At 48.2% G+C, this 16,581-nt stretch overlaps 1 protein-coding gene across 5 annotated transcripts in view; it reads right to left on the reverse strand.

The window, feature by feature from the left end:
- Positions 1–240: 240 nt before the first annotated feature.
- Positions 241–16,581, reverse strand: part of LOC121302321 (fibroblast growth factor receptor 1-like) — a 38,969-nt gene continuing 22,628 nt past the window's right edge. For 2 of the 5 annotated variants that reach the window (XM_041232200.1, XM_041232204.1), the window contains 12 exons: positions 16,345–16,535; positions 14,979–15,129; positions 6,358–6,557; positions 5,490–5,635; positions 4,714–4,835; positions 4,264–4,374; positions 3,540–3,730; positions 3,112–3,234; positions 2,570–2,640; positions 2,116–2,253; positions 1,550–1,655; positions 241–863 (listed from right to left, as the gene is read on the reverse strand). In XM_041232200.1, coding sequence (XP_041088134.1) covers positions 687–863; positions 1,550–1,655; positions 2,116–2,253; positions 2,570–2,640; positions 3,112–3,234; positions 3,540–3,730; positions 4,264–4,374; positions 4,714–4,835; positions 5,490–5,635; positions 6,358–6,557; positions 14,979–15,129; positions 16,345–16,535 — 1,727 coding nt within the window. In that variant the 3' untranslated portion in view covers positions 241–686. Of the gene's footprint in view, positions 864–1,549; positions 1,656–2,115; positions 2,254–2,569; positions 2,641–3,111; positions 3,235–3,539; positions 3,731–4,263; positions 4,375–4,713; positions 4,836–5,489; positions 5,636–6,357; positions 6,558–13,460; positions 13,606–14,978; positions 15,130–16,344; positions 16,536–16,581 lie in introns of all 5 variants that reach the window. The other 3 variants (XM_041232201.1, XM_041232202.1, XM_041232203.1) reach the window with 3 other exon arrangements.

Here is a 16,581-nt window from a genome sequence, read left to right on the forward strand (position 1 = left end):
CATTTTCAGCACCCGCTAATCCACTGACAATTTTTGTCTTAAAGAAAAAAAAAAAAATTTAAATGATTAGGAGAAATCTGTTGCCTTTTACAAAAAAACAAAAAAAGTGGAGTACAGTGTAAATATATATTCATATTTATACATTTTCTAACTGTATTTACAAAGGCATAAGCACCAGGGGAGGGGGGGGGGGTTAGCCTGTGCAATGCCCTACGCTTTTATAAAAAATAAAAAAAATTATATATAGAAATAATAAAAGGAAACATGAGAACAGGCTGCTGTTGCGCCACTCCTCGTTGGTTTTTGAATATTTGGTCTGCGAAGCAAAACTAAAAATTCAGTTTTAAAAAGTGAAATATTGACACAGGCACGCCTCTTCCGCTGGCCCTCAATTCTGGGTTTTTTTGCGGTCCATTTTCAACTCCGTCCCATACGAACGCAGGAGAGCGTGCCTCACTTCGGGAGCTTCGTGAAAAGTCCAAAAAGCATCCTTCTGAACTTGTCCCATAAGCAAAAAAAAAAAAAAGAAAACACTGCTTCTTCATCCCAGAACGTCATTTAGTGATCCGTTACTCAAAGCGTACAAAACATTTATTTTCTAGTGTTCATGTAAAACAGATCCCAGACTGGCTGTGTGATGGATGCTGTGCTCCGGAGCTCAGCGCGAGGGTCTGGAGAGAGGACTCTCAGCGCTTCTTGAAGCCCACCCCGTTGTGCTGTGGGGGTAACCTAGGCAGGCAGGGGTCCTCAACGTGGGGGTCGTGAGAGAAGACCGAGTCTTCCCCAGAGGAGCAGGTGGAGCAGCGAGTGTCTGGGAAGCTGGGGGAGTACTGGTCCGGGGGTGCAGTCAGATCCAGGTACTCCTGAGGAGGGACCAAACACACGGTTAGATCTAATTTCAGCAGCTCCAATCAGAACATTTCAAACCAAAATCAAAAGCAGGATTTACTAAAAGTTAACACAGCTCTCAAGTGATTTCTTTAGCCCTGCTTTAAGAGCAAATCACTCCCTGAATTATCTACCAGTGTTTACATCTCCCAGGACTGCAATCTCACAATGCACTGCATAATAAACACAAATGTATTTCTCTATAGCTCCCGTCACACCGTGGCATCCCAGGGCACTGTACAAAGTTAAAAACAAAACAAGAGAACTTGGGTGTACAATACGCTCCAGCTACACCAATTATATAGAAAGCACATTCAAAGTATGTTTTCAATTTAGACTTTACAGAATCCAGTGTCTCAACCTGCCCGATGCCGACCGGAACAGCGTTCCACTAACGAGGAGCACAACAGGAAAACGCTTCGGCGCCAGATAATTTAAGATGGTTTTTTTGGAACTAGAAAAAAAAATAAAACCACAGCATTTTTCTGATCTCAAGGAACAGGCAGGGACATACAGAGCTAGTAGTTCTTGGAGATAAAACAGACCTAATCTATGAAAAAGTTATTACAGCAACCTAAATCAATCCAGCAACTCGCTCTTAACCAATACAGAGAGGCAGCTGGGTTCTGGACAAGCTGAAACCGGGTGGACAAGACCTCACCTGATTGGAGGCCATGATGAGGATGCGGTCCAGATCTTCAAGCAGCTGCTTGAAGGTGGGTCTCTGTGAAGGGACAGCGTGCCAGCAGTCCCGCATCATCATGTACCTGAGGGGGGGAGGGGAGGGAGGTCAGCAGGGCCTGGCACCCAGTCCCGTTTCAGAACGACTAAAAACATGCAACATGCATCCCGTCAAACTCTAAACTATATCAACAGTGTGGACAGAGACAGACACCGTCCTGCATCCCCAGCATGCCAATTCTCAACCCCGTATATCACTCATCTTATCTGACCCCTCCAAACCCCCCCCCCCCCTTACTCTTAAAAACCAAACTTATGCTTGCTGGAAATAGTCTTATACAAGTCATAGGTACTCCTGTCACTGGGGAATGGCATCGCTGTCTGAAGCGCATACAAAAGAACCGTGCCAAGAAATGGCTTCAGCAGTCGTGCTGGAGCAGGCTGTGAATCAGTGGTATGTTCCACAGCACTGTTATTCCAGCACTGGGAGGTGAATGCTTCTGGAGAGGCCCGGGGAGTGCATGTGAAAGACGGAGAGGTTCTCACAGCTCATGGGTGCAGGTGGTGGGCTTATCCATGCGGTGACCCTCCTTGAGCAGCTTGAAGAGCTCCTCGACCGGGACCCCGGGGTACGGCGAGCCCCCCAGGGTGAAGATCTCCCACAGCAGGACCCCAAACGACCAGCTGGGAGAGGAGAGCAAGAGAGCGAGAGAGAGAGAGAATCACCAGAGGAATGCCCAAGCAAGTCCTAGCACATGAACTACAGGTATAACTGAAAAACATCCTGCAATTACTTGTTTGATAATTTAGGCCTTCCTATGCTACAGCCATTTCTGAAGCTTTTATAAAAACAAACTGAGGCCATTTTATACCCCTCTTGAACTACAGAAAAATACATGAGCACCAAACCATACTTGAGACTTATTGCTGTGTTCTAATATACCCGTGTGTCAGCATATTACTACTGCAGTTTGCTTTGTAAACGACACACAGTACTTACACATCGCTCTGGTGTGTGTATATCCGGTCAAACAAGGCCTCTGGAGCCATCCACTTAACAGGCAACCGGCCCTGAAACAAGCGAGAAACACAATTGCGGCAGCTGCATTCGTTTTTCAATGGAACTTCTGTATTCATTTTTACTGTCAGTGTGAAACTATTTACATAGCACTGTATACCAATTCTCTTTGTCCATGGAGATTTTTTTCCAAGCCGGCTTGATTGGAGTACATAAGACACATTTGGGAACGAGAAAAAGCTCATCAAGGCTCGCCCCTTGTTAGCGCACCACTGCCCCGGAATTTAAAAGCACAGAATCTAGTCATCTTTAAAATGTGTTTTAGATCCTACTACTTCACCTGGTCGGCTACTCCATGCATTTCTAACTGTGCAAAAAAAGTGATTCCTGCCTTCTGTTCTAAACTCACTTTTACTCAGCTACTATAGTACTGAATGTATGAAAGAGAGGGCTGCGTTACTAGAATATTTCTCTGCTGAAGTTTAAAGCTGTTTTTAATCATTGTCTGGGGGCCGGCGACTCACGTTGGTGGTCTTCTTGTAGTAATCAATGTGGTGGATGTCTCTGGCCAGACCGAAGTCCGCTATCTTCATGACGTTGTCCTCGGTAACGAGCACATTGCGGGCAGCCAGGTCCCTGTGGATACACTGGAGGGAGGGAGAGAGTCAGAGACGCCAAGGAAAGCTGGAGTCTGGAAATGACCGACCATCACCCACGCTTACATCCCCTCCCACTCCCCAAACACAAAATCAGAACCAGATTCTGAAAAGGAAATTCAAACTGACTTACAGTATGCGGGCCCAACCCCCCTCATACACACATGCCCTCACAATCGAACAACTGGCGCTGAACGATGGCAAGTGTCACCCCAAATCCTGCGTGACAAACAGGCACGTTCCTCTTCAGCTACATCAGAATTGTGTCAGCAGGCACAGGCAAGGTCTGCCCTTACCTTCTTGGAAGCCAGATACTGCATGCCGCGGGCCACCTGATACGCACAGGAGACCAGGTTCTTGATAGACATGTACTCTTCAGAGACCTGGTCGGGGTTATAGCAGTACTCCATCCCCGGGGGGCGCCGTGCGCGCAGAAACTCCCGCAGATTTCCCTTTTCGGCGTACTCTACAATCACATACAGGGGGCCTGGGAGAGGCAACGAGAGAGACGCAGCATTAAAGATCACGGTGCAGGCAGTGCTCAAAACCGCGAGCAAGTCTCTTTACATTGAGACCTTCTTGAATTTCACAGGCAAGAGTCCAAGTCAATTCCCACTGCCTCAGTAGAGTACGTTCCTGTGTCAGCATGGGGCAAGTCCATTATAATCTACAGCTTACAGTGCTTAAACAAATACAGCCAGGAAAGATCTCCTTACAGACCCGTTGTCAAGGGCCAAGGATGGCGGTTCCAAACGTTATCTCGATGGCTCCTTATCAAGAGTGGCCTTTCTTGTGTATCTTTGGAAAATTTTAAAATAAGACCAAGATCCAAGATGACAGTCCAGGGTGAAACACTGGACCGTTTGCAATATTTCTTTCATGTATAAAAATCTACCTGCTAAAACTCAGTGAAAGTAAATGGTGTTCGGCAGCTGACCGTATGTGTAGAACCTTCACCATGGGGGCTCCCAGCCCAATTCCCAGCCACACCCCAGCCCGTCCCCCTCCCAAGCCCCTCACCGTCCCGAGTGCAGGCACCCAGCAAGTTGATGATGTTCTTGTGCTTGCCAATCATCTTCATCATCTCCATCTCCGATATCAGGTCAGACAGGTCCTTCTCCGTGGCGTCCGCTGCAAACCATAAGACAAACAGGCGGGGTTAGCGTCTCCACACCACGAACCCCAAGCTGCACACTGCCTGCTTCACAGTTTGAACATTTCACTGCTCCCCAACACGTTTCTACGCGAGACACACATGTGGAGCAGAGATAACTATACAGTAACTATACAAGGTTATTTCTCCATTCCTTATACACATTAGCGACATGAACAGTGCGAGACCTCCATAGGAGCCTTGCACATGCATCTCCAGTGGGGGATCAGGAGACTGTTTATTGTATTGTCTTTATGGTTATATAAATAGAAGTTAACAGTTGCCCGGCTCCCTCAGTCAAAGCTCTGGTCACTCACACTTCAGCATCTTGACAGCCACCTTGGTGACCCGGTTGGGTTTCTCCTTGTCCAATCCCAAGGCCTCTCCCATCACCACCTGACCGAAACAGCCCTCGCCCAGCGGCTTTCCCAGCACCAGCCTGTGGGGGTGCCAGAGAGGCATTTTAGTCACCCAGATGATGCTAATTCCTTACATCACGGTACATAAAGTCTTTAGGTTTACAATCAAGAGTTGATACAATGTAAAAAAAATTATATAGCGCCTTTCACACCAAGGCATCCCAGAGTCCTGTACAAAGTTAAAAACAAGAGAGCTCATGTGTACAATACACTCCAGCCAGAACCCATTATATAAAAGCACATTCAAACAAAGCATGTTTTCAATTTAGACTTCAAAAGAATCAACTGTTTCATCCTGCCTGATGTCAACCAGAACAGAGTTCCACTAACGAGGAGCACAAGAGCAGAAAGCTCTGGCTCCAGTTAATTTAATACGATTTTTTGGAACTAAAAGTTCTGCATTTTCTGATCAAGGAAAGAACAGGGATACACGGTCGGTAGTTCTTGGAGAGAGGTTGGACCTAATCCAGGAAGGACCTTAAGTTATTATGGCAACTTTAAAAATCGATTCAGTAGCTCACTGCTAACCAACGCCAGGACCTGAGCGCTGGAGCAGAAGCCTTCTGAGATCAGCAGCAGATACACCAACAAACAAGACACTCTCAAGACGGGAGGTCATAAACGATGCAGGCATCAAGGGAGGAACAGTTTACTGCGGGCATCGCCATGGTTACCTGTCCCTGCTACACTCCCAGCGGGGGTCTTCCGGCAGCTCGTATTCGGACACCCCGGGGAGCATGGGGGTCCCGCTGGAGGACAGGCGAGAGGGGCGCACCAGCATCACCCCAGAGTGCATTGAGGAGCTGGAGCCAACAGACACCTGGAGGGGAGAGCGAGAGGCAGGGTTAGAGAGAGAGAGAGAGAGAGAGAGAGAGAACGGTAAAGAAATGAGATCGATTCAAAATATACACGTTAGGAGGTTCGGATTTTCAGATTTAGTTTTCAACTTGATCTGCAACTTTGAGGAGCTCAAAGAGACAAGTCCTATGCCTCACTGCCAAAAGGGAAAGCATGCTTTACTGCCAGGATGCAGGACTATTACCAGAGGAGCTCAATGCAATCCAAACCTACACCACTGCACTGGAAGACTGAGGACACAGCAGAACAGCTCCAACACTTGCAGACTCTAAACACATATATTACTGTTCCAGAGATGAGACGAACCCTGGACTATGCTATAATACAAGTACATGGATTTATATCCCGTCATTCTAGGGAGCAGTCACTATTCACAGCAAATTCCCCATCTCTGCAGAGAATGATTGCATGACCCACCCTTCGCTGCACAATGCAGCGATTTTAACATCCGAGCCACTTTCCACACCTTCATGCCAGACAATGTGGTTAATTGTAATTTGGAGGCAAGTGGGTGCGATGGAGGCTGGAGGAGAGGTAAAGGACATGAAGGCGAAGAGGAGGAAAAGTTATTGGTTTCAAACCATCTAATCTAGTTTGTTACCGGCCTGTGAGCGAGGGAGAAGGGGAGAGGGAGAGAGAGAGAAGGGAGGAGTGGACATGTGTTTCAAACCCCTATCTATTTACTGTTACCTGTCTGCGCAGCGGAATGCTCTTGGCTAGCTTGTGCACGGCCAGCTGGCTGTTGAAGTCACTCTTCTTGGCGCTGCTCTTAATTTTGAAGATGATGGCGATGATCACCATGCAGCAGATGAGGAAGGCTCCGGTGCAGTAGATGAGCACCTCAAGATAGAGCTGGTTTGAGACGGGCTGGGGGGGAGGGTCCGCTGAGCAGGGGGGTGGGAGAGACGTTAGCGATTCAACACAGCACACAGCCCCCGCCCCCCACCAGATAGCTTGAGGTCCCAGATATTCTCTAGTAGGTTATATTCATGCACAGCTAACCCAATGAGAATCAATTTATTCTGGTAGATGTTTAAACCAAATTTCCTTTTTTTGCACAACACTATCTGTAGTTGAAATGCTACCCAGTAAAATATTTAATATAAACTGCTTCTATCATCCACAGCTATTAAAAACACTTAATGCTAAATTTTGAAATACTGAAAGAAACTTGAAATCCTTTGACTAACATTTAGACTTTGCTGAAGAACACTGAAAACAAAATTCTAGTCGAAACGTTTGTCAATGATTAAGTTTCTTTAGTATTTCTACACACATTGACTCTTGAGTTGTGGGTAAAAAAAACCAGCTAAATAAAACACCAATATTAATGCAATTAAAAAAAAAAAAAAAAAGTTTAATTTTCAAACCACAACCGCAGATGTGCTGCCAACCCACATCTGTACCAGCGCCTGCTATTCTACTCCAGCTTGACATTCACAGAAGCTTTCAGCATGAAAAAACACCCCCCAGTTCCTCCTTCAAGAGGAATTCTCATTTGGGCTTTTCAAGATCCATTAGAAGGTGTGCAACACAACCAATCGCAAATAAAACATCTGAACCGCATGCTTGCGCTAAGGGCTAAATCACACACCAGCGTTTGTTCACTGAGATTCACGCAGCGAACAAACGTTAGTGTGAACAGCGTTTTACTCTACAGATTTAAAAATGGTTTTGGCTGAGATTAGGTATTCAGTGCTTTTTAAATGCCCTGTTGGGCAACTAGCTATTTTCTTAACCCAGAGGCTCTAAAAAGGTGAAATCTTGTGAATTTAGGAGGTAGAGTCAAGAGAAAGCCAGACCACACGACAGCCTCCCTCACAGCTCTGCACCTCTGCTTATCTTACAGGACGCTGCCTGGGTAGCCCTTGACAGCAAGTACAAAACACAGCTTGCTAAATATATACAACAACTCATAATACGCACAACGCTATCAAACCTGGAGGGTACATTGTGTGCAAAGGAGAACCTTTGACAGACACTCTGATGCACTGTTTGTCCACCAGAGTGTTGTTGAATAATGCCAATATTTGAAGTAAAAAAAAATAAATAATGTTGTGTAAACTACGACTAACTCTGCAGTGTCATACAGGAGCATATGTAGATCTCTTTCCAAGAAAGTGGAATTCCGATTAATAATAATAATAATATAGTACATGAGCCAGCCAGGAAAGATATTTGCATGCCGTTTCTAAAGCACGAACATGTTGTCTGATGAAAGCTTCTGTAAAGTCCTGCTATATGCCGGTTTCACCTGGTTTCTCACAATCCTCAAGTCTTTGTACGACCGATTTGTTTTCGAGACTCTCTTCACAGCTGGTGAAGATCATTTATCCTGCTAAAGATTCCCGTCCTGTGCGGCAGGGCCCCGAATCTTTACATCAACACACGGTAAGTAAATCCACCGTGCAGGAACAAGACACAAAACTGCACCGACAGCACTCTGCGGAGAGTCTTGCAAGAAAGCAGGGATACTCAGCAGGCAAGACACCCTAAAATGTTTGTACTTTGAACATATGCTGGTTGGCAGCACTATAAATAAAAATGTATATGAATAAAAATGAAAGAGTTTCATGTGGTTTACAAGACATGTAACCTCACCCCCCCCACCCCCACACACAGTCTACCGCTTGCAGAAATTCCAGTCTGGTTTCTAATGGTTTGGGCACCTACATTTCTCAAATTAAACCCCCCCCCTGCCCGTAAATTAAAAAAAATATGAGGCTACTCCAATGCAATATCCATAGATGTTACACAGTATATTAAAACCAGATTTAAAAAAAAACACACACACTGATCTCAAAATATTGTTCGTGTGACACGGACTCCACTTTTTGCCCATTTTAAACCCCTCCATGCGTTTCCAGTCGCTCCCTAGAAAAAAGGACTTTTCTGCTGCAACCATTTGTCACGTTTTATACCCCAGTGGTCGAGAATCTCCGTCTGCCTTGCATTGGAAATGCTGTTGGAACGAGAGGCAAGGCGCTATCAGACAGGGCAGCCTGGTTTTCTAGACGCCCTGAACACGGGCAGGTAGGGCTGAGCTTGGGTATGTTTTGCGGATCACGACTGTTTCTGTATTAAAACCACACAGTCAGATTGTTCTCGATTGGTACTCAGTTGTGTACAGGAGGGCAAATCGAGGGAAGGTCTTGAACACGTTTGAATAACCTGCTTGCAACATGTTAGCTAGAGACCAATACTCTGAATATTCAAGTATCTGCACAGTCCCAGCTCAGTTATAAACCTCCTTTAAATCACAGGGACCCGCTGCGTGTTGAGAAGGAGAGTGGCGTGAGCAGAGAGCTGCAGGCGCATATACAGGATGGAGTTGTAGTCAGTAGGCACCTCAGGTTTCATTAATAAATTGACAAGATCTTGCATTGGTGGTGTGGCAGTGTGTGGTAATTTAACGCACTGAATGATTGATGCAGTCCGGTGACGGCTTCAGTATATGATTTGTTGCTGCTTGACGTTCTAAAAGACGTTCTTGTTTTTTCATGTGGCTAAAAATAAAAGAGCGCAGAATAGAAGATTGTACCAAAACACCTCTAACAGGTGAGAGTATCATAGAATACAGCTGTGTACCGACTGGAAAGACACAGCCCAAAACAGGCATCTCTTTACCCAAGAAACCAGCATTCACAAAATTAAGACCAGTTTGCCTGGACCACCTTTCAAAATCAGGAGCATTGAGAAAAATGTCATAATGATTGCAGCAGAATAATAAATATTAAATAAAATACATTATGGGATATTAAAAACAAGTTATAAATGAGAACGTTTGGGCACAAAAAACCCCCCCCCCCCTGCCCGTAACACCCCCCGCCCCCCCCCACCCCCCATAATTGCAGAACCTCCAATGAAATATCCATAGATGTTGACACAGAAATATTAAAAAAAAAAAAAAAAAAAAAAAAAAAAAAAAAAAAAAAAAAAAAAAAAAAATACCACAGAAAAGATAAAAACCTGGAAAAACCCACCCACACAAAAAAAAATAAGCCAGAATCCCACCCCACAGCCCAAAACCTATCCTCCGACTGGGGGAAAAAGGAAAATAAAACCAGAAACTATAGTTAGAATTTTGATTAATAACAAAAACAAAAATTACACAATTAATTGAATAATAACACGGTAAGGGAAGAGAAATTATGAAAAAAACCCCCCAAAAAAGAAAAAAAACAGCAAATTAATTTGCCCCCCAGTTAACACCCAACAAAAAAAAAAAACCCCCCCGCCTTCCCCCCCACTAGACCCAGGGAGACCGCAACAATACGCACGAAACCCCGGCAACGGACCCACACGCACACGCACAAAATAACAGCCCACCCAGGGGCATCTTTTTCCCACCCAGAGTCACCACCCACCACTAGACCACCAGATCGATGTCGAGCACACCCCGACAACACGCCCCAACCCCCCCCCCCCCCCCTACACACCCCCAAAACCACCACCCACACCCCCCCACCCCCACCCCGCCCCTGGGCCGACACCACCACGCCCTCCCAGCCCGCGTCCCACCCCCACCCCCCCCCCGGCCCACCGCCCCCCCCGGAGAGAGAGCCCCACCCCCCCACCCCACCCACCCCCCCCCCCCCTCCCCACCCCCCCGCCCCCCCCGCGCCCCCCCACCCCCCCCCGAGCCCCCCCCACCCCACCACCCCCCCCCCAACCCCCCCCACCACCCCCCCCTCTCGACGTTTGGTAAACCCCCCGTCAAGGTAATGTTTGGTGGTTGGCCCATGGGGGACCCCCCCAGGGTTTGTTTGCCGCAAGCAACCAACCCCCCCCCGACGCCTACATTAGCGGCCCGCCTGCCGCATTAACTTTTCGTCTCGAATTAATATTTTTGGGTCACCAGCTCTTAGGGGGCCTCACCCAGAGTAGGGCCCCTCCACCCCACCCCCCCTGGCCGGCCCGTGCCTCCCATTCCCCGCCCCCCCTCCTTCAACTTCCGTCTTCCGCGATAGGTCTGAGCCCGGTCGGAAGGACCACAAAGAGCTGCCTGCGGGGGTGCGGGACTTGGCCGTCCATCACGGCTGAACGGTGCCCATTACCAAAACACCCAGCTAACTTTGAGACCTAGGTTCCCCACCCCACCCACCACCGACCGGGACCGCCCGCCCCACGCCGCCCCCCCCCCCCACCCAGACCCACCCCCACCACACACCCCCCCCCACACCCCCCCACCCCCCCCCCCCCCCCCCCTCCTGGCCGCCCCCCCCGCCCCGCGCTCCCACCCCCCCCACCCCACCCAGACCCCCCCCACCCCCCCTCACCCCCCCCCTCCAAGTATCTGCACACACCCCAGCTCCCCCCCCCCCCCCCCCCCCCCCCCCCCCCCCCCCCTCCCCCCCCCCCCCTCCCCCCCCGCCCCCCCGCCCCCCCCACCACCCCCCACCCCCCCACCCCCCCCCACCCCCCCCCCCCACCCCGCCCCCACCCACCCCCCAGACCACCCCCCCCCATAACCATTGACAAGATCCCGACACCACATTGGTGGTGTGGCAGTGTGCCCGTGACACTCACCCCCACAAGACCACAACCCCCCAACCCTTCCGGACCCCCCCCTCAGCTGTGGTCTTGTTTTCCTCCTGGAGCATCACCCCCTTCACTCGTACAATTGTCTCCTTCTTTCTTTTTCACCCCAATGCGTTGTTGTTTTGTTGTTTTTCCGACTGACGTTGTTACCGTTGAGGCAGCACTTTTTGCCCTTGGGCACTTTTTCTCGCACCACTCCCTCTCCCCATTTATTCCTACGTTGCCTTACCTTCTCCCCACAGCCACCTCCAGGCATCTCTTTACCCAAGAAACCACCCCCCCCCAACCCCCCCCACCCCCCCCCCCCCCCCCCCCCCCCCCAACCCCCCCCCCCCCCACCCCCCCCCCCCGCCCCCCCCCCTACCCCCCCCCCCTCCCCCCCCCCCCCACCCCCCCACCCCCCCTCCCCCCCCCCCCCCCCCCCCCCCCCCCCCCCGTCCCCCACCCCCCCCCCCCGCCCCCCCACACACAAACCCCCCCCAACCCCCCCCCCCACCCCCACCCCCAATCCCCCCCCCCCACCCCCCACCCCCACGCCCCCCCCCCCCCCCCCCCCGACCCCCACCACCCCCCCCCCCCCCCCCCCCCCCCCCCCCCCCCTTGTGTCTGGAGGGTTTAATGACAAGAGGCTGATAATTGAGGAAGCTGTTCCTCAGAACCAGAAGGAAACTTCCCACAAGACCTGCAATTATCAGAGCCACGCCCCCAAGAGCAGCTGAACAGCCCCTTCGACAGGAAGTGAAGCGGCTTCAACTGGGCATGCTCCATAGACGAGATGCCTGGAGAGAGGGGGCGCTCTTGAGGGCTTCTTGTCAAGTATCCCACCCAAACAAATTTTAATACTTCATTTTGAAAAAGAAAAAAAAAAAAGGGGGATTGTTTTTTTTTTTTTTTTTTTTAAATGAAAAAGGTCACCAGATCTCATTTTTAGCATTTACTTTGATTTTCTGCTTTAAGATTGTCTAAGATCTAACTATAAAAAAAAAAGTTACTAATTGGTATACATTTTACTGCAATTAAAATATAAAACAACATTCTGCATATTTCAATGAAGGTTTGAGCTTGCATTGCAATCCAGCTGGTGTTGGGATTACTCTGTATAGCTGGAGCGCAGCTGTACTCCAATAGTTAGTATAACTCAGCTTCTAAGAAACAGATTTGATCCTCAATAGACCACAGCTGGAATTTTCTTAGAGCATTTTGCAGCACTGGGCAAGAAATCCCCAGCGATTCCGTGCTACTGTAAAATGTTCTTAACACTAGACCCCAGCTGCAGCAGGGTTGGGCTGCTACACCTCTTCACTACTCTATGCCGATAGACATGCGCTCAAGAGATCCGGGACATTTTCTTCTTAAAAAAAAAAAAAAAAAAAAAAAAAAACAAGAAATAAAGAGACGTGTTCAGCTCATGGTTTCCCTTGCCATCTAGTTCAGAGCCAGATGGGCTTCAGGGTTCAATCCTCCCCAGGAGGGAGCACTCAAGCTTGGGGACCCACGAGAGCTGCAGAAGAGTGCGGGGCTGGTCGGAGCCAGTCAGCTGACCTGCCATCGTTACGCATTGAGAAACAAGAGGCGTGGCTTTGAAGTGGCGTCCGTTTCAAAGACTGACGCATAATGAACGCTGCACTACCGCCCTTATCAAATTAGTCTTCATTTTCAAATCAACAATGCTGTTATAGGATGGTTTATGTAGGATAAATCCTTTAAGATGAAATGCCAATTTAAAAGTTTTTCAAAAGGTGTTGCAAAATTTGAATGCTTGAGTCTTTGAATTATATTTCTTGGTAGTTTGGAAAAACTTTAGTAAAGTTAACAAAACTTCCCTAGGTTATAAGACTGGTGTGAAACTCCTCAATATTGCCGGCATTATCATGCGCTCGTTTACAGAATTCTATATGGTTTTCATACATTTGTATCTAAAAAGACAACTTGATCCCTCAGATTTCCATATTTTCTCTTGTGTATTTTTGAACTGCTGTACAGCAACTTAAAGAGGGTACCTACAAAGGGCAAACCTAAGCACCACTATAGATTTTTCACTCCATCCCTGTCGGGTTGGATAGTTTATAAACTATTATAAAATTTGGATAAATCTGATCATGAATTCGCCACAAGCCACGCACTCCTCAGACCATTGCCTCTTGTGCGTTTCCAATGCTTAACCCGTACTTCTGCAGAAAGGAAAAACAGAAAGAAACCAAAACAAGAAGAAGGACAGGGAAAGGGAAAGAGAAAGCCGTTTATACCTTGAAGAACCGTCAACCATGCAGAGTGATGAGAGAGCCCAATAGAATTCCCTGCCAAGCATGTATACTCCCCAGCATCCTCAAAAGAGACATTCCTCAAGTGGAGGACTTCCATTTCCTTGTCCGTCGTGTTAACCCCGGCCGTCTAGAAGAGAAAATGGAAGCAAACCGACAAAAAGCGAAAACGTCGTTGAGACCGGTAGCGAGAAAAGGGAGGAAGGGGGGTTTCTGGAGGGAGGCACTTCCTCCCTGGCGCGCACCCCCACCTCAGCCTCAGGACACCCTTGTTAGTCTAGGTTTTGGTTAAAAATTGACAGCTTCCCCTATTCTGACCCCATCACCATTTTGGGAGCGTCCGCCCCACTTCTCCATCTCGACATGCAGGAGATGGGAGACATGGAAAATCTGATCACAGAATGCCGACCCCCGTGTGGTTTTTGAGATGTAGCTCTTGGGAAGAGGGCAGAGAGTTAAGGGAAAGTTGAGGAAGACAGTCCCCTTCTAAGCCTCACAGCACAGAGAAGTTGGGAGCCACTGAAGGGTCCAAGGTGGTGTTAGCCCATTTTGCTAGCAATCCTTGACGTTTCAACATTACTTCGCATGTATACAGTGGATTATCCAGATGGAGGAGTGTCCTTTAAAAGGCGCCATCATCTATTCAATATCTTTACTAGACACAGATAATCCATCGCTCATGAGTCTGAGGAGCACCAAGGATCTGGAGACTAGTTCAGCCAATGGAAAACCACAGTTCCATTCAGAACTCTTAGGAAGACTAGCTGGGAGAAGAACTCTCAAACTCATCTCTCATTGTTCTACACTGAAACTGTTCAAAGCCACAATAGCAAAATTTGGTTGAAGTTTCCCTCAATTCATCAGCACCTGACTGCCAGGTTTAACCAACCTACTTCTATTTTGGTGTCTCGCTCTGAACGGTGAAAACTCATTTCCCCAGGCGCTGCCGTTTGAGATCTGCTTGGGTTACTGAACTAGATGTGACCCTTGTCAAGGCCATGCTACTAATATAAAATCAGATGCCAGAAACAGGCTAATCGCACACACTTCTTTCAATTGATAATAGTTTCATCCCTGGCTATCTGAATCTCTTAAAAAAGGACCTAGAGACTGGGCTGCTAAACAAGTCCAGGAGCAGATTAAGCAGCAGAAAGATTGTTATGGGGGTGTTCTATAAAACAGGGGGCGAGGGGTTTTGTTCATCTGGCTTAGAGGAAAGTAAGGGGGTGTGAATATGATATGTGATGGGAGTAAACAAATAGAAGGAAAGGTTATCTGGAAGGAGATTATGCGACGGGTCAGAGGATCCCCTCTTCAATGCTTAAGAAAAGGGAAGACTCAAAAGCACATTGGGGGGGCAGCAAGGTGAGGATTTTCCATGGGTGTCAAACACCGGGAAGAAACACAAAAACGCAGGAGGGAGGAGAGAGAGAAACAGCTGGTCGTTTCTTTGATCGTTCGGTCAGCAGTAGGTCGAGTGGAGCAGGTGTCTCTGGACGTTACCTCTTGCCTCGGGCCTGGTGACCGTTAGCCACGCAGACTGGTTGGCTTCTCCTATATAATTGGACACTTTACAAATATACTCTCCACTCTCCTCCTCGGTGACATTGTACAGGGTGAGAACTTCAGCGTCCGAGCTATTAATCCCAGAGTGCTGGAAACAAAACCAGTGAGACAACAAGAATGGTGAAAAAAAAAAAAAAAAAAAAACACTTTCTTCAAAGCATGTCATCTCAGCCTGGCCACGGTTATCAAGCAACCAGACAAGACCCTGACAAGGCATTTTATCTTACATCGAGCCAATAAGAAGCAACAGTAATCTAGCCAATCGGCTAGCTCTCAGGGTTCAGGCGACTGGATAATTAGGTACTGTAGGGAGCCAATGGCATCACAATTTGAAAGAGATGTCAAGGGCGGGACTATTCGACTTGGCGGCGAGAAGGCCGGTTGTTTGAACTAGTGTGCCCATTTACAGCTGAGTCAGTCTGGCCCGTTATCTTTTGCATCTGAAGATGGGGCAATTATCTAGGTTGGGGATACCAGGGTATTCAGGAGAGCAGACAAGAGGTCACAGTGGGGTAAAAGGGGCAACAGACCCCATCCGTCTACAATCTGTCCCAATACATGAAGGTTGGCTTCTAGACAGGGTGAATTATGAACACATTACTGCAGAACACATGCTGATTTGAGGACCATGTGGATTCATGTATGTACAGTACTGGCACAAAAAACTTGCATCAAGACTAGGGGCGGGGATTGTATTGGCTGTTTTTCCTCACTCAGAACCCTTCCTTATCTAAATTAATCATATTTGGGGTACCACTGAACTTGACTGGTGGCTCATTAATCCTTAGAATATTTTTAAAGACTATTTTCTATTCAGGGATTGCAAGATATTTAGTGAGCAAGTAGTCTGAGTGAAGTTATCCGACAACAAACTCCCCGTCCCCAGCTGTGCTGCTTTCCTGGAAGAAGGAGAACATTTCGGGGACTGTTCTACTTGTGAGATGTCTTGCTAATTAAAATCCTCAGCGTGTTTTTAAATGATCTATTCAGAGATACCAGGATATTTAGTAAGTAAAGGGTCTGAGTGAGGATAGGCAATACAATCCCCACACAGAGTCTTACTGCAAGTCAATTGTTGTTGCCATAACTAGTGCCTGAGCTTTACTGTAAGTCATGGGCAAAGTGCTTCCATGAAAAAGGTAAAACAAATGTCCAGAGTGATTGCAAAGTGTCATGCAAAATTACCACGTGCACGATCCACAGCCATGTGAGAGTCCCAATGTGTAGCATGCATATTGGTTGCAGTGCTCGAAACGGCCCCCCCAGGGTGGGGGGGGTGGGGGCTTGCTGTTGAAGACAATACCTTGAGAACCTGGACAAAGGGATTCCCATCCGGCCCCAATCGACTGCCGTTGATCTGCATGTGCTTCAGCCACTGGATGTGGGGCTGGGGGTCGCTGTACACCTTGCAGTTGAACTCCACATCACTGCCCAGCACGGCGGTCCTGTTAGCGGGGAGGCCAGCCTGAAGAATGGGCCTGTGTGGAGAGCGCTCTGGAGCACAAGAGACAGACAGGACAGGCAGGAGTTAGAGTGGGGC

This window comes from Polyodon spathula, chromosome 29 (assembly GCF_017654505.1).
Source record: "Polyodon spathula isolate WHYD16114869_AA chromosome 29, ASM1765450v1, whole genome shotgun sequence".
NCBI classification, from domain to species: domain Eukaryota; kingdom Metazoa; phylum Chordata; class Actinopteri; order Acipenseriformes; family Polyodontidae; genus Polyodon; species Polyodon spathula.